Raw genomic sequence first — 25151 nt, forward strand, 5'->3', positions numbered from 1 at the left:
CTTAAGAAAAAGAAGCTGGAGTTCCCTGGTGGCTAAGGGTTTGGCCCTGGCCCATGAAACTCTGCATGCTGCAGGAGGGAGGGAGGAAGAAAGGAAGGGGCTGCTGTTCAGAAAGGCCACTACCTTCAGGAATAACATGACTGCAGGGAGGTATAAAGGCATGGATAGTGCCTCTGTGTGACCTTTCCTGCCTCGGCTTCCTGCGTGTAACTCAGGGATGTGTAATGGTACCTGTCTTAGGGCACCCCAGGTAGCTATGAGGACCTAATGAGATAGTGTGGATGAAACGCTGAGGCTGTGTCTGAATCACAGTAAGTGCCTGCTAAATATTTACTGTTACAGTATTGATTATTATTAAACAATGCTCTTCCCAAGCCAGACCAGTGACAATGCTAGGAGCCTTTTATTGAACTAGCTGTAATGATTACTTTCAACCAGGAAACAAGAGGACTTTCCTCCAGCACGGCAGGCTAAGGCAGGCTAAGGCACTCACGGAAGGCATTCTTTGAGGGCTGTTTGCCCTAAAGGCTGGGGCTGGGAGGAGTACAGGAAGGACAACTGAGCTGAAGGTGGGGTTTCAAGCTCTTTTCATTTCTTTCACTTCTGCGATCTGGCGGGAAGCAGAGGATAATTTTTAAAAGGAAGGAAGGAAAGAAAAAAAGAAGCCACGTACACACACCTCAGAAACTTGGGGAATGGAAGGGACGGAGAGGTTGAAAGCCTTTACCCCTGACGCAGCATGTTTGGAACCATGGATCATCACGTGACTCATTGGTAAACGATAACCCTGATTTGATGGGTCAAGCCCAGCATATAAGAAAGAGGGAGGGAAGAAGGAAATAGGAGAGACAGGAAGGAAGGAAAAATAAGGAAACAGAACAGAAAATATTAGAAAGCATTGCACACAGTAAAGTAAATTTGAGTTGTTTCTCTGTGTCTATGTATTTACATACAAATCCATACACATTAACTGTATGTCTCCATAAAGAGGATTTATAACAGTATCACTGCTGAAAAGCATTACCCTAATGAATTCAAATTGTCTTACTTGCTAATTCCTATAGACTCTAAATTAGATTTTTAGCAACTTACTCACCATTAAATTCTATTACACCAAAATCATTTTGGAGGTCCCAGATCGTGAAAGTTTCATGAGGTTTTTACCAGTATAGAGAAATGTGAGTATGTAATGCTAATCATGAAAACAATCATAATTGCAAAAAAAAAAAACCATAATTGCATCACAACTGACTTTAGAAAAGGGGCAAAGCAAGGGCTTTGTAACAAGTGCTTCCACTAATACATTTAAAATGGGAGTTCCCATCATGGTGCAGCAGAAAGGAATGTGACTAGCATCCATGAGGATGAGGGTTCAATTCCTGGCCTCGCTCGGTGTGTTAAGGATCCGGCGTTGCTGTGGTGCAGACTGCAGACGTGATTCAGATCCCGCATTGCTGTGGCTCTGGTGTAAGCCGGCAGCTGTTGCTCTGACTGGACCCCTATACTGGGAACCTCCATATGCCACAGGAGTGGCCCTAAAAAGCAAAATAAATAAATAAATAAAATAAATAAAATAAAATAAAGATTCCGTGCAGAAAGAGATCACCAGAAACGTACACGCCATGCAGTCATCGTACCTGTTCTGGGGGAACCTGCTCTCATTAGCCCCCAGTGTAGGAAATAAGCACAGGGACAAGTTTCTTCTGAACAAAACAAACCCGAGTCGTTTCTTCCCCTCCCTCCCCCACCACCACATTCTTACAGCAGGCGGAGGCCGGAGTATATCTGAACTGGAAATCCCCCCTATAACTTGCACTATGCAGCCTCATTAATAAAAATATTTCAGTTTCTACCAAGCAGCATGTTAAAAACACTGCCATCGATACAAACATTTTTGGCTAACTTGCTTGAATAAAAAATTAAGTTAGAGTCCCAGCAGAGGGCAACATTCCTCACTCCCAGAGACCTTGGCTATACAATTCAGCACAAAACATGACACACGCACCAAAGAGAAGGCTCTTAGATGTCCCCACACTGGTGTCCTGTCAACTCAGTTCTCCAATTAATTCCACAAATGCTGCCAAGGCGACGAGGGGCTGGCTGCCTGTGCTGCTGCTGATAAAATCTCTGCTCAGCTGTCTAGGAGTATCAAGAAATCTTTAAATCTGTGCTACTTGGCACTGGTGTCTGGCTGACACCATTCCCAATTCTCCAAGGCTCATCTTCCAACCATATGGGAACTCGGCTGCACGGCTCAGGCTCGGCGGTGCCAGCATCTCTCCTGGACCAGAGCCACGCCTTTCATTCCACGAGCACCCTGAGTCTCAGGTGGGGATGCCCAAAGCTCTCTGCTGGAGAATCTGACCACTCAAAAGGAGGGTGATGCAGGATAACGAGCGAGCAGGATTTAAGGGAGACCCCACATTTCTGTGGCCAGCGACAGCTGGGGGACCCGGTTTCCATGGAGGTGCTCCAAGCGCTGAACACCTACCCCAGGACTCCAAATCCAAGAGCAGCCACTGAACTCAGTTCAACCAATGATGAGTAGCTAAATGGTGCCCAGAGAGTCAGCAAACTGGAACACCAAGAAAGCAGCGTGCCTTCAGAGGAGCGAGTTGAGAATTAATGTGGCATCAAGGACAGACGATGAGAAAGGGCTCCTGGGGGGCTGGCACCACTACCCACCTCCAAACAATGGAGGCAGAGGTGAGGCTTTACTTTTTTCATTATCTTCCTCCTCCTCATCATTATTAAATGACCAGATATAGTTAGCAAAAAGGAATGGAAGAACTTGTTACCATGCAGAGTCAATAAACAAATATTACTGAGTGCCTAACACCTGTCGGGCACTGTGAAAGGCCCTGGGGACACAGGGAACAAGCCTGCCTTGGGCCTTGTGGCTTTTATCCTTGGGTCACCCCTATACTGCTGACAGTGTATGGTGCTATCGTGCCTAAAAAAAAAATAAACATCTGGGGAGATAAAGCAACTATAGTGAAGGGGGATGAGAAAGACCACAGGAATGGCAAAATATCAGAGCAGGGCATCCCCAGGGGCTCCTCACAGCATCTTACAAACACCCCACAGTGCTTGGGGCCTCCCAGGTTTAAGGACACAGTTCGACATCCAGCAGGCTTGGCAGCGTTAGCTTCTCTGAGCCTCACTGAAATGGGCATGGGCGCAGTACCCATCTCTAGAAGTGCTGTAGAAATGACTGCAAACTTCCAGCTGGTTCCACAGCAACTGACACTTAGGTGTTTGCGACCCTTGTGCTGAGTGAATAAGATGGCATTTCCATTCTCGTTCCATTGGAAGACAAACTACAAGGACACTTTGGGATCAAAAACAAACAAAAGAAACAAAGAACCCCAGGAGAACAAAGCTAACTTCTGCCTGGCATAGGGCTCTGGACTATCCCCCCCCCCACCCCCCGCAACCACTTCCATGAACAAAAAGATGGCTAGCAATAAAAACGCTGGCTACTCACCTCCCACATCTGCTGTATTTGGCTATGATGCCTTTCCCATTGGCGGTGCCAGTAACTCTTTATACACCCTTTTGTTGAAATTTTTGAGGGAGGTTTTATTTTTCCTCTAAACGTTGTACCCAGTGTCATGGATAAACAAGAGGGCAGCACCGAAAGGAGTTTGAACGTGACGTACCTTTAGCATCAGGGCTACCACTCAAATCCTCCCCTCTTGGCTCCAATCCCCTTTCTGTGGGCTTGAAGGAGAAGATGGAAGGTGATCAGAGTTGAGGGCACTCAGGCCAGGGTGTCAGATGGCAATTCCATGCCATTGTCCTTCTGAGCCGTGTGGAGGGAAGCAGCTGAATACTGACCAGAAGGGTGCGAGTTGGAGACGGGGGTTAGGGAGCAGTAAGTAAACATTTCTGGAGGCTGACATGGGGCAGGCCCTGTGCTGGGCTCCCTGCAAGGGTTGTCTCAAGGATCCACACAAGAAACCACTTGAGGGAGCAGTGTCACCCTATCATGGAGGGACCAGAGTCTGAGAAGCCACTAACTGGCCAAAGGCCTATGGTGAACTCCCCCTGATCTGGCCCAGACTCTGCTCCTTCTGGAACTGACCATTCCCTATGGGCTGGACCAGAGAAGGTGTGGCTCACCTCCTGCCTAGGGAGCAGGGAGCCCTAGCCTAGTGTTCCCAGTCACTGCAGACACCTCACACCAGGAACAAGCTCACACTGGCATCTGGGCACTTGATTTTAATTTGTATGTCTGAGTTGGCTCTTCTGTCTGGGGGAGATATTAATTCTCTCATCACTGTTACACAGATAAAATGAAATAAGAAAAGGAGTGGAGCTATTTGTCAAGTGGGTAGTCAACAGCTGTTAATGCACTTGCTTTTCACTTTTTTGGGTTATTGCTTGTTTCAGCCTCCGGGTCCTCTGTCTCACTCTGTGATGAAACTGCTGAAGACAGTCCTGTATAGGACTTCCTTGTTGCACAGTGCGTTAAAGATGCAGCGTTTTCACTGCATTGGCTCCGGTTGCTGTGGTGGTACAGGTTCCATCCTTGCCCCAGGAACTTCCACATGGCGTGGACACGGCCAAAAAAATAAAACCAAACCAAACCCAAAAAGATAGTTGTGTATAGTCCCTGCTTCCACTCTCTCACCTCTGCCTCCCGCTCTCTCACCTCCGCCTCCCCCCTCCCACCTGTGCCTCCCATGATGGCATCCATAAGATGAATCAGAGAAAACTCGGGGGGAGAAGGATCAAGGATAGCCACTCTAGAAGCTCCCATCGTGGCTCAGTGGTTATTGAACCCGACTAGCATCCATGAGGATGCGGGTTTCATCCCTGGCCAGATCAAGGATCTGGCTTTGCTGTGAGCTGTGGTGTAGGTTGCAGGTGCAGCTCAGATCCTGCACTGCTGTGGCTGTGGTGTAGGCTGGCAGCTACAGTTCCGACTGGACCCCTAGACTGGGAACTTCCATGTGCCTCGGGGGCGGCCCTAAAAGACAAAAAAGACCAAAAAAACCCCCAAAACCAGGATAGCCGCTCTGAATTAGGACTAGTACTACTGTGGAGAAGTCAACATGTGCTATGATTTCACAAAACCAACGGATTGTTTCTAAAGTCCTCAGGGTTCCCAGGACATTGATTTACTGACACATCAACTTATTAACACAAACTTTTTTGCGGGGGGGCACCCTCGCAGCATATGGAAGCTCCAGGGCCAGGGATCAAATCCAAGTAGTATCTACAACCTACGCCACAGTTGAGCTGTCACAACGCTGGATCCTTAATCCACTGCACCACAGCGGGAACTCCAACTTACACAAACTTTTAAAAGGAAACACTGCCTTACCTTCATGTGACATCTTTCTACAAGGAGCTCAAGAATTTCAAAGGGTGTATACATGCATAGATTCCTTTTACAGAACAGAAGGGGAGCAGGGCTATCAACCTCACTTTATCTATACTAAGGGAAATGAACAAAGCTAATAACCACCCCAAATAAACGCTAGGACTTCACATGTCTTTTCCACTCCAAAATCTAGAGTGGAACTCTCTCTAGAACTGCCTGCTGTAGCCAATCCATTGAAAAGTAAACATAAGTGACCAATTAGAATATGTAAATTGGACAAGTCATATTAGAAATATTCAAATATATATTTGTTCCCTTTCTCCCAAACATGTCAGGATCCTAGAGGATGCCTGAAGTTCTGGCCAGACAAAGGGTGTGCCTCATCAGATCCAGAAGAGCCCCTGCAACCTTCATACCATTCCTGTGATGCTCACAGAGATCCCTCCATCAGGACCCCCAAAGGAGCTCTAGCCAGTGCAGGACCTTTCCCGACTTGCTTCACGTGCTGAAGGATTCAACTAAAATACAAATCCTAAGAACCTTCTCCTTCCTCTTCTGCCCCCAGGATAGGAAGATGCCCTCTTCTCTATGATGCCATGACAACAAAAACATAGTGGATGAAAGGATGAAGAGTGGACACCATTTGTACATCACCCAGCCTAACCACAAAGGCCACAAACCAGCCTACACATGGTCAGAATGCCTTCTAGATGCAAGAGCTGGCTGTTCCTTGCTGTAGTGAATGGTTTATAACAACGGCCACCATGCCCACCCTACCTTGTGTGGAAGCCTCTTTGCAATGTGACTTTCTTGTGTCCACCATCAGGAGGGGGCATCTATTTTCCACCCCTTGATCTAGGTTTGGCCACATGACTTGATTTGACTAGTGGGTCAGGAGCAAACATGATCCAAGCAGAGGCGTGAAAAGTGTTTGCTCCCCAGAGCTTGCCCTCTTTGCTCCTGGGAAGGCTTCCAGGCAAGTGAGCAAGCCTGTGTTAGCCTCTTCCTCACAGGGGGAGAGAAGGTATATAAAGGGAAGCTGGAGTCATGTCAGCCCAGGTGAGGCCGGGATGGGAGTGGGGTCCTCCCCGACCACCTGGCCTCAGCCACATCAGGCCAAACCAGAGGACCCACCAGCTGATTCATGGAACTGTGAACAAATCAAATAGTGGCTGTTTTGGTTTTGCTTTTTTTTTTTTTTTTTTTTTTTTTATGGCCTCACCTTCAGCACGTGGGACTTGCTGGGCTATGGATCAAATCAGAGCTGCAGCTGCCGACCTACACCACAGCCACAGCAACATGGGATCCAAGCCGCCTCTGTGACCTACACCAGAGCTCGCAGCAACACCAGATCCTTAACCCACTGAGCAGGGCCAGGGATGGAACTCGCATCCTCATGGTTACTAGTCGGGTTCGTTACTGCTAAACCACAATGCGAACTCCCTGTATTCCATCTCTTGAACGCAGAGTTTTACTTGCAAAGAAAATGTGAAAGAGTTTACAGAACAGACCACAAGTAGAAATGTAATGTCCACAGAAGATGTTTTCAGGGACATAACATAGTGCTTCTCAAACTTCTCAGTACTTTCAGGCTCAAGGGGTCTAACCCATAGGATCAACCAAAAAGTCCATCAACTGATGAATGATAAACAAAATGTGCTATATTCATACCATGAAATATTGAACAGCCATAGAAAGGAATGAAGAACTGATGCATATTAAGCACGGATGAGCACTGAGAACATCTTGCTCCGTGAGAGACACAAAGGGTCACATATTCTATGACTCCATTGATATGAAATATCCAGAATAGGCAAACCCATAGAGACAGAAAGCAGATGAGTGGTTGCCAGGAGCTAGAGGAGGGGGGAGCAACTTGCTTAATTGGGTACAGGATTTCTTTGTGGGGTGATGAAAACGTTCTAAAAGTTATGGTAGTAATGGTTGCACAATCCTGTGACTTATACTAAAAACCCCTGACTTGTACAATTTAAACTGGTGAATTATATAGTATGTGCATTGTATTACGATAGAGCCGTTTAGAAAAAAATCCCGAATAAATGAATGAATGAACGAACCCCTCAATGTTCTTTTTTTTTTTTTTTTTTGTCTTTTTGCTATTTCTTTGGGCCGCTCCCGCAGCATATGGAGGTTCCCAGGCTAGGGGTCTAATCGGAGCTGTAGCCACTGGCCTACGCCAGAGCCACAGCAACGCGGGATCCGAGCCGCGTCTGCAACCTACACCACAGCTCACGGCAACGCTGGATCGTTAACCCACTGAGCAAGGGCAGGGACCGAACCCACAACCTCATGGTTCCTAGTCGGATTCGTTAACCACTGCGCCACGACGGGAACTCCCCTTGTGAAAATCTTTATCTCATCATTTCGACAATCGAGAAAAAGGACAGCTTTTACCTAATGAAGACTCACTAAATCTCTAAAATCCATCAATATCCAATTTATTTCAATCTGGATCTGCCATAGCATCTAACAGAGGAGAATTAAGATAAACCCAGTAACAACCCAGAGTGTCCCAGGCTGACACCCCCAGAGGTACTGACTAATGATAACCAGCTCTGAAACACGGGCTCTTTGGGACACACATGCAGAAGCTGAAATGCCCATCTGGGTTCCCAAAGCGTGTGTGTGTGTGTGTGTGTGTGTGTGTGTGTCCATGAGTGAGAGAGGGAGAAAGAGAGAGAGAGAGATGGTGGGAAAGTGGCTTGGTTGGAGAGCCTGGGAACATGAGTTTAAGGTGTGATCTGCTTGTCTGCAGGTGGGCTCTGTGGACCAGGCACCCCCACCAGACATCTCAGCTTCCTAACTCCTCTCTCCTTACTCTTAACTCTTTAACTTCTGTGTACCTGTCTTATCTCCCATTTGGATCACAGGCTACTAGAGGAAACCACCGGGTCCAGTTCCAGAATTCAGCAAAGTTCACTACAACCAGCAGGGGATTAAGAAATAAAGCAAATTCATACAACTGATAAGTTAGAGGGAAAAGGCATGTTATAAAAACACTTTCTTCCTCCTTAGAAAAAATTCACTGAACGAGCTCCCCTAATAGACACGAAAGATGGATTTAGGAAAAGACCCGCTAAGCCTCGCCTTCTCTAGGAATCTACTTAAGGTGTACACTCTGTGAAATGCTGTAGGCTTTCCTTAACAGTCCTTGCTGTCAACAAGCTCCTGCTTTGCCTGTAGAAAAAGCAAAACAAAGAACTCAAAAGCAGCCGCATGGTGAAGACTCCCCTAACCCTAATAAAGAATTCAGACACAGACAAGACTTCCAGTTGAAGACACCTAGAAACTTAAGCCAAAGCTGGGAGAGCTGCAATGTAAACTTCTCGTGCCCAAAGCTTTAGCAGCTGCCCGCGTGGCCCCAGTAGAGAGATCCGGCATCTCATCAGAGGGCTGGAGCCTGAGCAAACCGCGGAAGGAGCGGGGCCCTCACCTCGGGAATCAGCCGCCGCCGCTTCACGCTTGGAACCGGGTCGGGCGGGCCGTCGCCGCTGCCGCCGGGCTGCTTCCTCTTGCTGGAGTCCTGGAGGGCAGTGAAGACGCCGTCCAGAGGGTGCTTCTCGGAGGACCTGGAATTCACCGAGCAGTCCAGGGCAGCATCTTCGGCCTCTGTCTCCACTTTCACAGTGTTATTTTTCAGAACTGTGGCAGAGAGGAAATAGGACTCATCAGCGCCAAGATGAGCAGGGTCTCCAGCGGCAGGTTGTATGCAGGCCGCCCTCTGATACAATCACTCAGCAAACAATGTCTGAGTAACCATCACAAACTGCCTTTCTAGCCAAGCAATTTGTATCTGGGCACACTAGTGCTATACAATGAAACCATACTCCAAGATCGTTTTGTTCAAAACAGGTTTTAAAGCCTTTTCCTTGGGGGCGGGGGGACATGGAAGAAGAGAAGCAAACACTATTCTTTTAAATGATGCTTTTAAAAAATTCCCTGGGGGTCTAGTGGCTAGGATGCGGGCTCTCACTGCTGCTGCCCTGGGTCCACTCAACCCCTGGTCTGGGAACTGAGATCCCACATCAAGCCAGCTGCATGCTGTGGCCAATAAATAAGTAAATAAATAAATATTAAATAAAAAATAAATTAAAATAACTCTAGGAGTTCCTTCATGGCTCAGCAGGTTAAGGATCCAGCATTGTTACTGCTGTGGCTCTGGTTATAGCTGTACAGAGGGTTAGAGCCTGGCTGGGGAACTTCAGCATGCTGGCCAAAAAAAAAGAAAGAAAGAAAGAAAGAAACTCTGTAAAGATACATAAAATAAAATCGGTGTGTATGGTGGGGAATGGGACTCAGGAGTGAGAGGAGACTTTTCCTTGACTTTCCATCATACATCTTTTTTTTTTTTTTTTTTGCCATTTCTTGGTCCGCTCCCGCGGCATATGGAGGTTCCCAGGCTAGGGGTCTAATCGGACCTGTAGCTGCCAGCCTACGCCAGAGCCACAGCATCTCGGGATCCGAGCCGCGTCTGCAACCTACACCACAGCTCACGGCAATGCCGGATCGTTAACCCACTGAGCAAGGGCAGGGATCGAACCCTCAACCTCATGGTTCCTAGTCGGATTCGTTAACCACTGAGCCACGACAGAAACTCCCATCATACATCTTTTAATATTTTGAACGACGTGACTGTATAGCCTAATAAAATACTAAGTTAAAATATTTTTTAAAGGGTTTTTTTACCTTCTTCTACATCTTCACTGAATTCAGTTGCGTTCATCTTCTATTCCACTAAATGAAAAGACAAAGACAAAGTCTTGATTTATTGTTTATTTGTAAATTTACCTACCCATGAGAAAAACCCTTGCCCTCCCAACCCTGGCTCTGGGTAAGAGAAGGTTAAACCGATATGGCTCTTCGACATCAAGGAAAAATGCATCCTTTTGTTCGCAGCTGCTCAGATGCGGCCAGGCCTCCTGTATGCCTGCTGGGAGGGCTTTTCCAAGACTATGAGGGCAGAATGCATCCTAAAACATCAACTGAGAGCCACTTCCCCAAAAAGCAAACATATTGGAGAAAATCAAGTCTTATGAAAGACCCCAGTTTGGATGATCTGTTACTCCCTGTCGTGTAAATTCTAGCCATAAAATGAAAAGGCTGACTAAGGGTGGAGCCTGTGGACCCCATGAATCCAAGCTGAGGTCTTAGGACTCCAGGTGATCCAAAAAAGACCTGTGCTGTCCATGACACACACTAGTAGCCACTAGTCACATGTGGCTCCCATGGACTCCGAATGGAGATGTGCTGTAAGATACATGCTGGATTTCAAAGACTCAGCACAGTATCAAGAATGTAAAAATCTCATTAGTAAATTTTTATTTTGACTATGTGTTAAAATGATAATACTTCAGATTTACTTGGCTAAACTAAATACTTTATTAAAATTAATTTCACTTCTTAATGTGGCTGCTAGAAAACTTTAATCTACATATGTGGCATATTTTTATTGGATGGTGCTGGTCTAGCCCTTTCTTCAGCAACAATGAAGAGAAAGAGGCACTGTGGGTTCCCAAATCTCCTGAGCTCTACATGATCTGGTCCAAACCACCCTTTTTATTGATGAGGGAATGAGGCAGGAGAGGTGCCCTGTATCAGCTGCAGGGTCTGGGGCAGAGCAGCCCCTCACTCTCACTGCCCCAGTGAAATGGAACAGACACTGTGATTAAAAGCACCACTACAACTTTGAGATTCCCCTAATTACATACCAGTGTGTCTATAAATAGGATAACGTAGAAATGAAGTCCTCACTTTGGAAAAGACTAGAGCGTTTATTATTTACATTGAGGAGATGCGGTTCCCACAAAGGTAAAGCTGCTTGCAAATTACTGAGTGCCCATTCTGGTTAAGGGTCAGAGGGAAGCAGTCTAAGGAGTAGCTTTAGGAAATTTCTATAAGGAAGAGAAATGTCATCTACAAAGTTCAATAAACTATTCACCCAGCAGCTGTGGAATGGTATGTGGTCCTGCTTCAGATGGACAGATTTGGGGAGGGCAGGAGAGTATGTCTAGGTAACCTGAGCACATGATAATAACTGCAAAACCCACTAATATAGCAACGATAATATAGTGCCACAATGTATGGCAGGCACTATTCTCAGTTATCACAATAACTTCATGATAGGCACAATTCTTTTCATCCCTGTATTACTAACTTTCCAAGGAATAAATAAGGAAATTTAAGATTTATGTGAAATTGAAATTACAATAAAATGAATCCCTACTTACCAAACTATCTCTTATTTGAAAACCATCCCATGCAGGTGAGATGAGAGCGAATAAATAGTAAATTCAAGGATCCGAGAACTACTTTACCAATGATGAATTTTAGCAAAGAGAATTTCCACTGTATTCCCAGGAAATAATCCTCATGTTTAGGTGTCTCTGAGGGGAGGGCGGCACGGGCACGTAGGTGGGCATGAGAACTCTTGTCAGACAGAAAGTCTGGCCAATGCTGGGCAGAAACTCAGGCCTGATTCCAGGCCAGCCAAGGGGCCTCTCAAGGAAATGATCTGAGCCTCCAACCCGGTGAGGGCAGGAGCTGCCCCCGCCCTGGGAGACCCTGCCTCCCCTGCACATAACCCATCCCCACCAGGGAGGCTCAGGAGGAATGAGCACTGAGTTGCTGGAGAAGGTATAGGGTACAAAACAAACTACATTCTGGAAAGAAGTGGTGGGAAAGGGAGGAGACGGCGGATGGTTTATTTGGGGAGAAAGGGGATCCACAAAGACTCTGGCTGAGCAGAAAGCATGAAAAGGATGAGCGAATGCTACAAGAAAAGCCAAGAGTAGGTGAAGAAACAACCCGTGAGAAAAGCATGCACACGGCGGTCTAACACTCCATTTCCGTTTCCGGAAGCGGCGCGGGACCAGGGCGCAGGTGCGGGGCGGGTGAGCCGAAGCTTAAGTGCTGAACCACCACCATGTGACACTAACGTGGGCAATTTAGCACTTGAATTCTGATCTTCCCCTGACTCTCGCGTCAGAAAATGATGAAGGAGGGGTACACCCCTGAGCCACCTGCGGGTGGGAAGAGAGGCCAGAGAAGGCTGAGCAACCTCAGGGGAAGAGGTGAGAAGTGGCGGTGGCGGCTTCCTGGACGTTCAGGACACCACAGTGCATCTCCTTTGGAAGACATTTCCAATTTCATTTATAGGCCAGTTGACAGATGGTAGCTTAGCAGAGAAGTAACCTGGAACGCAGTGTGGTGGGCCCCTTCCCTCCTAGCCAGCAAAGAAGCCACAGCTTCTTGGGAAGCCGGGGAATTTCCCATTTGCAAGTCTGGAAAACCAAGTGCATCTGGCTCAAGTGGTGGGGAGTGAGATGAGAATTCTCATTAATATCCACAGCCTGAGAACTTGGGGCCTGGCGCTGCCTGGCCATTTGGTGTGCACCTCCATCTCACCCTAAACTATTTCAATCCCAATTTTGCCGGTAAAAAATATTGGGGGCGTAGTAAATACTTACAATTTTTATTTGTGAACTAGACCGTGATGAAGCTGGAAAAATTATTTTTATACCACTTTGATTACAGAAGTAAAATATTTGAACATTGGACAGGGGAGGAAGGGAACTGGGGACTGGTACTTGCCCAGTGTCACATAGCTAGTAGAGGGCAGAACTAGGATTTAAATCAAGTCTGTGTGTATCTCTTAGCCGCCGGGAGAGGGAATAACAGAATCCTCATTCTTCTGATGAACACACAGGCCAGTTTCCAGCCTTGGATCTCTCAGTCCAACAGCAGCTGGAAATTGCCTTTCTTCTCCATGTCACTACCAGAAAAACCAGTCTGCTCTGTGCTTATACAGACTCCACGTCACAGTACAGACGTCCCTACAGAAGGATGGGATGTGTGGGTCACTTCCCAGCATCCCGAGCTGACACGGAGGCAGCACATCACCGTCCTGACTGGGTAGAAAGGGGATGGGTATCACACGCTGCTACCTCCATTTCCCGGTCATCTGCCCAGATGAAGGTCACAAGGTTGCTCATCCTGGGCGGACACTCAACACCCGGATGCCAAGCATGCCGCAGAAATTCCTTTGGCTTACACAACTATAGGTTCCAGAGGAGCTACCAACTACCTCGGCACCCTCCCACCAGGCTGCTAGGATTATGATCTCCTTTGCCTGCAGGACCTGACAGAATTTCTCATTTTAACATTCTCTCCTCAAAACCGTCTTATTCCTCTCACCATGAATCTCAGATTGTGAGACAGTTCAACTAAGCATCCATGTGTCCCTGAAAATCAGCTTTTCCCCAAGGGGTGCCTGTTCTATGTTCCTGAGAAACCCACGCCCAGGGGGAGATTTAAAGGAGGGAAGGGGGCGTGTGTCAAGAAGACCCCTGTAGCTTGCTGCTGCCTCTAGTTAAACAACCCGGGTTCTAAGACACAGGTGACCTATGGGAGAGTAACTCTCAAACAGGCCCAATCTCCTATTTCACTTAATCCAATAAGTGAAAATGAAAGGTTTTGTTTGTTTTTCAACCAAATAGCTTAGGAAGCCTGAGGCAAAGTGACGGTCATTGGTAAACATTTAAATGTTGCAGACTATATATAATTTTATCATTATACCTAATAGTCTCTATCTTCAAAGGGAGAGATGGACAATGTTCAATTTTCCATGCAAGGCACATGGGTTGGGGGAAAATCAGGTCATCAGAAAGCCTTCAGTTTACCAAAAACACAAAAGAAAGGGTAATCCCAAATGTTCAAGAAACAAAATGCTTTAGACATTCAAGTATCAAAGTACAAAGGATAAACTGCTTAAATTGGCTACATAAACATAGTAGCTGGCAGGTATAACCTCTGTGCCTCATCCTGAAAAACAGCTGAATCTGCCTCCAAATATCAGGACTCACCTGGCTTGGGGCAGGAGGCAAGAGGCAGGCAGAGGAGTGGGAACCAGTCACTGGTACGTGGAAAGAACCAATTCTAAGGGATGCCACAAAGAAATGGAAAAGCTGGAAGGATTGACAATTATAGGTCAACTCATAGAGGTTGTTTTGTTTTGTTTTTGACGGCACCCTCTGCATGTGGAAGTTCCTAGGTCAGGGACTGAACCCGTGCCACAGAGTAGTGACAATGCCAGATCCTTAACCTGCTGCACCACAAGGGAACTCCATAGAATTCATTTAAGGGAAGATGCTTAAAGTCTTTTTTCTTCTCTTTTCTTCGGACTGTATATACATGTGCCTGAAACAAAATCTGAAAGGTATAAAAGGCATTTAGTTAAAAAGTCCCCTGTCCTGCAGGAACTGGGCTACCCAACCAGGTCAATGCTCCTGAGTCCTTCCAGACACTTTCTGCCAGATGTGACATGTATACAGTGCAGTGTGGCAGGCAGCTGGCTCGGACTGGCCTGCACAGACTGTGTGTCTCTCCCCAACTCCCTGACCAGTGAGGTCAAGCTGGCAGCCTGAAATTGGCCATGGTGGGAATTGACACTATGGAAATCGACACTTTCTTTTTTTCTTTCTGGAGAGCGTTTACCACTACATCCAAGGCCCTTTCAGGGGGTCTAGGAGATCAAAACTATTTCCATAATAACACTGAGATGTTGCTGCCTCCTTCCTGTCACAGACGTGCAGGAGCCTTTTCCAAAGGCTACATGATACATTATTTTGCAAAAAATTGAATACAGAAGCAGATAATGAAAATTCGGCTCTCTTCCATTAAGTCAGATATGAAAGAGATTTGCAAAAATGTAAACAATAGCATTCTTTTCACTTAGTTTCTTTGGAAAAATAATTATTTTCATAAAAAAATGTTATTGACATTAACTTATAATGGATTTATTGTGGGTTTGGTTTTTTTTTTTTTTGGCCATGCCCATAGCATGCGGAAGTTTCCGGGCCAGGGCTCGAACCCTCAGTATAGAAGTCACCCAAGTAGATGCAGTAACAATGCTGGACCTTTAACCTGCGTCACAAGAGAACTCCCAATTTTGGTTATTTTTAAAATGAATTAGTAGATAAATATTTAAACTTTTTCCTTCTGTTTTAGTTTCTACCACAGTAAATATTGACAGTAAAAAAAAAAAAAAAAAGTTCTTTGTGGAAGTTCCCATTATGGTGCATGGGAAACAAATCCGACTAGTAACCATAAGGTTGTGGGTTTGATCCCTGGCCTCGCTCAGTGGGTTAAGTATCTGAGTCCTTCCAGAAACTTTCTGCCAGATGTGACATGTATACAGCTTGGTGTTGCCCTGAGCTGTGGTGTAGCTCGAAGACATGGCTCGGATCCAGTGTCACTGTGGCTGTGGTGTAGGCCAGTGGCTACAGCTCTGATTGGACCCCTAACCTGGGAACCTCCATATGCCACCAGTGTGGCCCTAAAAAACAAACAAACAAACAAAAAAGTTCTTTGGGGTCCTCAGTAACTTTTAAGGGTATAAAGAGACCTTGAGAGTACATTAATGTATCACGGGAATTTCTGTATCACTTATTTAGTTTGAGTTCCCCCAGAAGCAGATTTTGAGACAAGGATGTGGAATAGTTTCTTTGGGAGGGGACAGACAAGGGCTGAAAACCAGTAAGAGTCCCTAAGGTCAGCACTGAGGGTGCTGACAGAGGTGTCCAACAGGGGTTTGTGGGGAGCTCCCCAGGCAATCCCTGAAGGCAGCAGCCTGCGGTGCCGCTCCCTCCCAGCTCCCTGTACTGCCCTGTGCTTTTGCACACTAACAGCCTACCTGTGGAAGATGCTGTGCTCAGAACTCTACTAAGTGCACTTAACCTAACGATCGCTCAATCGTAGGAGGTGGAAACTCTTCTTAGTCTCAGTTTACAAGTGAGGCAGAGCTTTAGAGCCAGTTGGGACCTCGGAGATCATTTCATTTTTCAGGTATGAGACCCGAGGCTCGGGGGTTAGGAACCTGCTCCAGATCATCCCGTGGGGAGTGGCCCTGGCCTCCCTGCCCTGTGCCTTGGTGGCTATGCTCCCCCCCGTGTGACAGGCAGCTGGTGGTGCTGGTGGGGTGACTCTCCTCTGCACAGGGGGGATTAACCGACAGTCCAGCTTCTTTATAGGGATGGAAACCAACCCAGGGCAGAGGTGGGAGGACCTGGAGGATGAAGATGAAACCCTGGGAACTTGGGTTGGTGGGTAGGGTGGGTAAACATCAGAAGCTAACAGCAACAGGAAGGAAAGAGCAATCAGAACCTCAAGGTTAGACGATATTACATTAAGGTTTCTATAACAACTGTAACTCACATCAAATAAACAGCCCAGGCTGCGAGCCGCAGCTGTGGAGAAGATGACCATTTCGTGATCTGGATAGAAACCATTTTAAATTCTGACATGGACCAACAAGATTTATTTTCCTTTAGAAGAAATAACATTAAAGCAAATTCCAGAGAAAAATTATTATATATATATTTTTGGTCATCTTTTGTCTTTTTAGGGCCGAACCTGCAGCATATGGAGGTCCCCAGGCTAGATGTCAAATCGGAGCTGTAGCCGCCAGCCTACACCACAGCCACAGCAACACCAGATCCGAGCCGCGTCTGCAACCTACACCACAGCTCATGGCAACGCCGGATCCTTAACCCACTGAGCGAGGCCAGGACTCGAACCCGCAACCTCATGGTACCTAGTCAGATTCATTTCTGATGTGCCACGACGGAAACTCCAAGAGAGAAAAATTTTGCTTCGGAAATAACCCTGTCGATGTTTTTAATGGGCATAGCGTGATCTTCCTCATCACTTTCAGCTTCTAAAGACCTATAACCAAATCTTTCCGTTACTTATAGAGCCTCAAGCACTTTAAAATTACAACACGAAATGAGCCAAGACCAAAAGAGCAAAGAACCTGGGCCATGGGGTCTTTTTACTTCGAGTTGATCTCAGGTTAAGCACAGGCAGGAACTCAAGGGTCAGGCTGAGGGTGGAAATCCTGGTGCAGAGTAGGCCCTCTGCACCCATCAGCTGTTATTAATTACTGATACGTCCACAAAAAGCTGCAGAGAAAATGGAAGGGACAACAAACTCAACATGACCTGGATGGAGATCACCTTTGATCACAACGGTTATTTCCATGACAGAAAGTCAGGAAGTCAACTTCCACACATTTTCCTCAACACAGGACTTCAAAACCTCTATTGACAGAAAAAGCCGAGCATTAAATTATGCGTAAAGATTCAAAATCAATTGTTCATTATGGGGCCACCCCGTCAATAATAACATACTTCAGACGTCAATGGGGATATCTCAACAATGTAATATAAAAATGCCATAAAGCAGATGAAGAAAATACGCCAAAATGTTAATTACCTCCAGTTAGGAGGATTATGGATGACTTTTTTCTTTATAGTTTCCTCTACTTTCCACATATTCTAGAGGGAGCATGCAATTCTTTAAAAATGAGAAATTTTCAAAAATGAAAAAATAAGCATCTTCGCAATCTTTACTGCCTAGCCAGGTTATACCCACAAAGAACCACAAGCTAAGAATGTAAAAATCAAATCACTGAAGTAATTAAAATACTGACACTCTAAGAAACAATTTAACAACTGACAAACTAGCCCAGACCTTTCATTTCTGCCTCTGAACGTGTAAAAATCTCCTCAGTATTATACAGGGAGGGGAGATCAGTAAGTCTCAGCTCACAAGCCCAGGTGTGAACAAGAAGGTGAAAAGATCAGCTTTGAACACTAAGGAAATGCCATTTCCTGATGGGTGCATTGTAGGCTTCATCAATGTGTTGTCTGATCCTCCGAGGGTTTTTTAAGATAAGCCACATTTCATGGGAGGGAAAAAAAACAAAGCCGGAAACCCAGACCAAGTCTTTTGGATCAGGGATCTAAGCTGCATGCTGAAGCTGGTGCACTTAGAGTCTGCCGGGGAAAAGAATTTAGCTGGAGAGCAGCTTAGCAATTCCCGTGGCCGGGCTTGCCAAGTCTCTGCATTCTGGATGACAGGCAGCCCTGTCTCTGGGTTCTGAGCACCCTGGGAGATGCTCTGACCTGCACCCAGAGCCCTCCTTCCCTAAATCCTCAAACTGGACCAAAGTGGGCAAATCAGGGCCTAGCTCCAGGGTGAAAAGGCAGGATGCAGCAGAGGGGAGGGGAGGTCTGGAGAGCTGAGGAGTGGCTGGGCCACAGAAAAAGGAAGGAGGGCTCTGAGGTCACTGGCTAAAGTGCATGATAAGGAGTCACGCGAGAGTCTGACAGGGGAACTGTCCCTATTAGGAGCTGGATGCCAGATCACGGCCAGGCGAGCAGGGGGCACCTGGCCTGGCCATCCCTTGGCAAAGCCTTCCACCCGCACAGGATGGTGGGTCTCTTCCCTAAGCGCTCCAAGGGTTTCCAGAGCAAAGTGTCCTCTTGTCCTAGCCACAGGGGCTATGAGTGCTGGGGGAGCCTTTGCAGCAAGTTCTTTCAGGAGAGCCTAGCCCCAGGCTCCTGCAAGAGCAGCTTGAAGCTAATCAGAGGCACTGGAGGAGGCTTGCGGCTGCCCAAGTCACACAGGACCAGCAGCAGGCCCAGAAATGGGAAGTACTTGGGCTTCCTGAAACCTTGACGTGCAACTCCCGCCAGCTGACTCAGGATTCTGCCCCACGACATCGGAAATGTCCTCGGGACTCAGGGCTCACCCTGTGCTGAGGTTCAGTCCCAGGGCCTGGCCCCGCAGCCTGAGCTCAGGCTTCTCTGGGGCAAATCCTCCGGACCTCCACTCCCATTTCCAGGGTAAAGGGAGCCCCAGAATAGGAACGTGACAGGAGCCTGGGACCCTGGGGATAAAGGCTGTGCAGGGAGGCCACCTACAAAAGGCAGAGCTGGGAGAACAGGCCCAGTCCATTTTATTTTATTTTATTTTAGTCTTTTTGCCATTTCTTGGGCCGCTCCCGCGGCATATGGAGGTTCCCAGGCTAGGGGTCTAATTGGAGCTGTAGCCACCAGCCTAGGCCAGAGCCACAGCAACGTGGGATCTGAGCCATGTCTGCAACCTACACCACAGTTCACAGCAAGGCTTAACCCACTGAGCAAGGCCAGGGATCAAACCCGCAACCTCATGGTTCCTAGTCGGATTCGTTAACCACTGCGCCACGACGGGAACTCCCCAGTCCATTTTAAAGATGTTAATAAAACATAGGCAAAGATTTAAACAGTTTAATTAAGACCTAACTAAACCTTACTTCATCCTGCCAAGTCACATGGTCTGATTTCATGAAACCTCCCAGCACTGGTCTTACTGATTTTTAAAACTTCAACACAGAACAGGAGGACAGCAGCTACCATTCATGTAGCGCTGGCTCCGAGGTCTCAGTGTTTTACATGTTCGCCTGAGCGACCCTCACACGAGCCCTTACTCTGCAAACAGAGAAGCAGGGGGGCCAGCAGGCTATGCCTCGAGGGGAAGAGGAGGTGCTGCAGAGAGCAGAGGCAAGGAAAGAGGCAGTGGGCCTTGGGGTGATGGCTTCGTTCCAGCCTTCTGAGAAGAGTTGGGCCTGAAGGTGGCATGACTGCCAGCTTTGCTTCCTCCTTTCCCTGCTGAGCACACCTTCGTAGGCTGTAGGGTGGGCTCAGAGGCAGGAGCAAGTCATCAGGCTGGTGGGCCTTGGGATCACCAAGGCAGGGACCAGTGCAGCTGACCTGAAAGAAAATGGAATTCCCTACTCAACTTTAGGGTCAGACAGATGTGGGTTCTATCAATCCCTGGGCAAGTAGCTTACCAGCCCAAGCCTTGGTGTTTTCTTCGGATTAAAGGAGCTGCATGACTCTGCCTCACCTCCTAGGGGCTTGGTGAAAACTACAAAGGAAAAAGTGCCTGGCACACAGCACTCAGTAAATGTTCTCTATGATAAAGCCTTCTTTAAAAAAAAAAAAAAAAAATTAAGGAGTTCCTGTCGTGGCTCAGTGGTTAATGAATCCAACTAGGAACCATGAGGTTGTGGGTTCAATCCCTGGCCTTGCTCAGTGGGTTAAGGATCCGGCGTTGCTGTGAGCTGTGGTGTAGGTCGCAGACACAGCTCGGATCTGGCGTTGCTGTGGCTGTGGTGTAGACTGGCAGCTATAACTCCGATTTGACATCTAGCCTGGGAACCTCCATATGCTGCGGGTGCAGCCCCAGAAAAGACCAAAAAAAAAAAAAAAAAAGGAGTTCCCATCGTGGCTCAGTGGTTAACGAACCTGACTAGTATCCATGAGGACAAGGGTTCAATCCCTGGCCTCAATGAGTGGGTTAAGGATCCAGCTTTGCCATGAGCTGTGCTGTAGGTTGAAAACTTGGCTCGGATCCTGAGTTGCTATGGCTGTGGTTTAGGCCGCCAACTATAGCTCTGATTCAACCCCTAGACTGGGAACCTCCATATGCCGTGGGTGCCGTCCTAAAAAGCCAAAGGAAAAAAAAAGCATGTTGAAAGTGCATCTTAATGGTGAATGTTTTTTAAAACTGTAAAATTAAATAAAATGGTTCAAAACTTTAACATTTCTTTCAAATGAAAAAATAAAGAAACATTCGGCTGGAAGGGGTGAAATCAAAATGCTCTCCCTAAGGACAGGAAGAATGTTCCCATGCCATCCACTCTGCCCGGGCTCAGTCTCTGGGTCTGCAGGAATGGCTGGGAGCCTCGAGGCTCTCAGAACCCGGCCCTCTTGGCAGTGGCATCCTGCCCATGGGACTTGCTGGACATGTTTGCAATTTGTTTTTATTTTTAGACACATCTGCAAATGCAGTTTGAAAAATACCAGTCCTCACAAAACCAGGGCAATTTTCCCCCGAGTTTTTCTAAAGCTGTAATTGTCACTGCTTTCCTTATTCAGTCAGAGCACAACCTCATCTTTCAGCACGTATCGAAGGACAACCGCAGGACCCTGTCTGCCTGCGATGTGGCACCTCACCCTTCAGACACTGCATTTCCTGAATGTCACTTTATGTGATGTCTTCCTCAGCTAAGGGCTTCTACTTATTAAGCCCTCCCTGGCCTCAGGAAGGATTGGCTACCTGCTTAAACATCAATGATAGGAGGTGCCAGACTCAGCTTTTAATTTTAACCTTGGCATCCAGAAGCTGGGGTCAAGGAAAAAAGGAGGGCCAGCAGATCCCAGCAGTCACCCATGTGACTGAGTGGACAATGGTGACTAATTTTCCTAGGAGGTATAAGCAGAGCTTCCTCTCTACTTCCCACTTTTACAAGTGTGTTGTCTTGTGACCACATGAGCTAATTAAAGTTGGGGCAGAGTTGGGTATGAACCCCTTATGTCCCCAAGCCTCCCTCCTTCAATTTACCAGCTCCATGGTTAAACCAACAGCCCTCTGCAAACCAGAAAAGACCAATATGCGATTTATTCAACTAAGAAATCAATGCCTTTACAGATATGGATGCAACTGTGTTCCATTGGCTAGTGATAACTGAAAATCAGACAAGAGGAGAGGACAGGTGGCTGTTAGTAGAGAACAAAAAACTAAAAGGGCTTGGAGTTCCTGTCATGGCTCAGTGGTTAGCAAATACAACTAGGAACCATGAGGTTGCGGGTTCGATCCCTGGCCTTGCTCAGTGGGTTGGGGATCCAGTGTTGCTGTGAGCTGTGGTGTAGTGCTGTGCTGTAGCTGTGGTGTAGTGGCTCAAATTAAACCCCTAGCCTGGAACCTCCACATGCCGCAGGTGTGGCCCTAAAAAGACAAAAAAAAAAAAAATACAACTAAAAGGGGCTGATGTTAAATACAGTCAGCCTTCCATATCATGGGTTCCAAATCCCAGGATACAGAGGACTCACTCTAAGGGTCTTGAGCATCCAAAGGGAATCAATTCCCCAAGAATACTGAGGGATGGCTGTACATACGTTTCAAGTTGAATTACAAATGGAGGAAGGGCACGTTAACAGGTGAGCTGCTGAGAAAAACCCAGCTGTAAAACTATACAGTTTGTAAAAAGTCTCATCATTCAGTGACAAACAAGCCAGGCATTAGCTCTACTCCAAGTGAGATAGCAGCACCTCTCCTGTTTGACACACTGAAGGCCTGATGCCAGCATGGACAGCCCTTAGCTTGGCATGTGCGGGTCATGTGTGGCAGCTCGTTCCAGCAACCACAAGAGCCTGGGTTGAAATAATAATGCTGTAAGAGATACTGGAACGTCAGAAGGGAGAAGAAGAACCACTGTCCAATTTGGAGTGGGAAAGAAACAGCAAGATCAAGGTGATGCTCACAAACCACATATGATATCCCTTCGGGGGGCATATTTTATGTGTGACTTAAATAAAAAAAAAAAATTACCGATTAGCAATGAGATCTTGCTGTGTAGCACTGGGAACTATGTCTAGTCACTTATGATGGAGAATGATAATGTGAGAAAATAGAATGCATACATTACGTGTAACTGGGTCACCATGCTGTACAGCAGAAAAAAAAAATTGGGAGTTCCTGTCCTGGCTCAGTGGTTAATGAATCCGACTAGGAACCGTGAGGTTGTGGGTTTGATCCCTGGCCTTGCTCAGTGGGTTAAGGATCCAGCACTGCGTGAACTGTGGTATAGGTCAAAGACGTGGCTTGGATCCTGTTTTGCTGTGGCTGTGGTGTAGGCCAGTGGCTACAGCTCTGATTAGACCCCTAGCCTGGGAACCTCCATATGCCTCGGGAGCAGCCCTAGAAAAGGCAAAAAGACAAAAAAAAAAAAAAGTATCGGGGAAATAACAATTAAAAAAATAATAACCTAAAATAAATAAATAAATAAATAAAGCTTCTCTTTCGGCAAAAAAAAAAAAAAAAAATTACCATACAATAAAATTTACTCTCTGGGGTGGTTTACAATTCTACCAAAAATAACACATGTGTACATTCCTATAGCCAACATCAAGAGGATAAAGAAAAGTTCCATCATCCCAAAGATTGATTCTACAAATAATTCCCCCAGGAGTTCCCGTCATGGCTCAGTGGTTAATGAACCCAACTAGTAACCATGAAGTTGTGGGTTTGATCCCTGGCCTCACTCAGTGGATTAAGGATCCAGCATTGCTGTGAGCTGTGGAGGAGCTTGCAGACTCAGCTCAGATCCTGCATTGCTGTGGCTATGGTGTAGGCCGGCGGCTACAGCTCCAATTCAACCCCTAGCCTGGGAACCTCCATATGTCATGGGTGTGGCCCTGAAAAAGACAAAAAACAAACAACAAATAATTTCCCCAAACTTGCTTTAGCCAATCATGGGCACAATGAATAACAGAGCAGGAACCATAAGTTGTCATCAAAATTAAGTGCCAGGAAAAAAACAACAGCACTACACCCCAACCTCCCATACCCTTCCTAACACCAAATTATTTCTGCTGGCTGGCTAGCAACCATCATGTGTTTCTACATTATAAAATTTGAGATATATACAGGACACATCCCCTAATTTTTCACCATGGTGTCAATACAATTCATAAAAGCATGTTGTCTCCTGTGACTTCAGGGGCTTTCTAGATGGCTCTAACAAGTAACGAGTGGGACATTCCTGCAGATTAATTTTTACCAACTCAGACTTCTGTCAGGGTTGATTCCAATTTTTCTTCTCCTAATTATTAGACATTCTACTCTTTTGCTCATTTAAGGGATGCTTAGGAACCTAGAAGTGACTAAAAGAAAAAAGGTAAAGAAACTATGTCCACGTGGTACTTTTAACAGTGCTACTACTTGTCTACTAGGTCCCAAGTGGTCTCTCTTCTTCCTTATTACTAGTGCTCTGTGTGTAGTGAGAGAAGAGGACATAAATCTTTCTGTTAAATTACTTCAACAAGGAGATGGCCTCTCTGCTAAAACTCACTTTAGCAGTGTAAGTTTTTAGGTGGCAGATTTTTCTTTGGGGGGAGGGCTGCACCCACAGCATATGGAGATCCCCAGGCTAGGGGTTAAATAGGAGCTGTAGCTGCCGGCCTACTCACAGACACAGCAATGCTGGATGGGGGCCTCCTCTCTGACCTACACCACAGCTCATGGCAATGCCTGATCCTTAACCCACTTAGCAAGGCCAGTGATTGAACCTGCATCCTCATGGATGCTAGTCAGATTTGTTTCCACTGAGCCACGAGAGGAACTCCCTATGTGACAGATTTTAAAGACTCTAGTTTTTCCATGAATTTCATTTCATGCACACTCCAGCTAGCCCACTAGTAGGAACAGGATGCACTGGTCCCACTTTCTTCTGGAATCCAAGAAGCTCTCCATACATTTTAGCCAAAATTTATTGAGCACCTCCTAAGTTATCAGACACTGGGTTAGTGGCTGGGGAAGTAAAACTGTGAAGATACAAAATGTGGCGCAAATCTCAGTACTGAGGGTGAGGGGAGCTGACAGGGTCCCACATGAAACTGGAAATTAGAAATGCATGGTTAAAAGAAAAAAAAAAAAGCAGAAAAACATGGGGGTAGGTGGGAGGGAGCATGGATAACAAAAGGATCTCCTCCTAGGTCCTTCTTTATGCCAAGCCAGCCCCAGCGAGAGAGCTCACTTCCTAGCCTGTTTCCCAGAGCCGCAGCTTTGGGCACTCTTCGCATTGTCCCTTGACACGGGAAACATTTAGAAGTTACTTTAAGAGGGTGAAATTGAACTTTTCTGACATAGAAGTGCTTAGCTCCCGTGCGTACATCCTTTCCAGGTGGGCATGTGCGTGTCAAATTCTTCAGACAGGCCACCTGAGCACTCAAACTCTTGTACCTCTGCAAAAACACCTTGGAAAAACTGTCGGCACGCAAGGCGCTGCAGCACAACTCAACGGCGTGGCTAGGCAAGCTCTGCGTGGGAACTCACATTTAAGAAAGAGGGAGAGGGCTGGTCACGAGGTGGGTGACGCCTGGACTCTGGTTCCGCGGCTGGCCGGGAAGGCCTC

General features: G+C 46.7%; 1 protein-coding gene across 1 annotated transcript in view; it reads right to left on the reverse strand.

Moving 5' to 3' along the window:
- The window catches only part of BEND3 (BEN domain containing 3), a 36529-nt gene that overhangs the window by 10428 nt on the left and 950 nt on the right, over positions 1 to 25151 (reverse strand). Inside the window, exons 2-3 of the mRNA XM_047761911.1 lie at positions 10040 to 10087; positions 8787 to 8995 (exon numbers count right to left, since the gene is read on the reverse strand). Coding sequence (XP_047617867.1) covers positions 8787 to 8995; positions 10040 to 10076 — 246 coding nt within the window. The 5' untranslated portion in view covers positions 10077 to 10087. The remainder of the gene's footprint in view (positions 1 to 8786; positions 8996 to 10039; positions 10088 to 25151) is intronic.

This window comes from Phacochoerus africanus, chromosome 2, assembly GCF_016906955.1.
Source record: "Phacochoerus africanus isolate WHEZ1 chromosome 2, ROS_Pafr_v1, whole genome shotgun sequence".
Classification (NCBI taxonomy): Eukaryota; Metazoa; Chordata; class Mammalia; order Artiodactyla; family Suidae; genus Phacochoerus; species Phacochoerus africanus.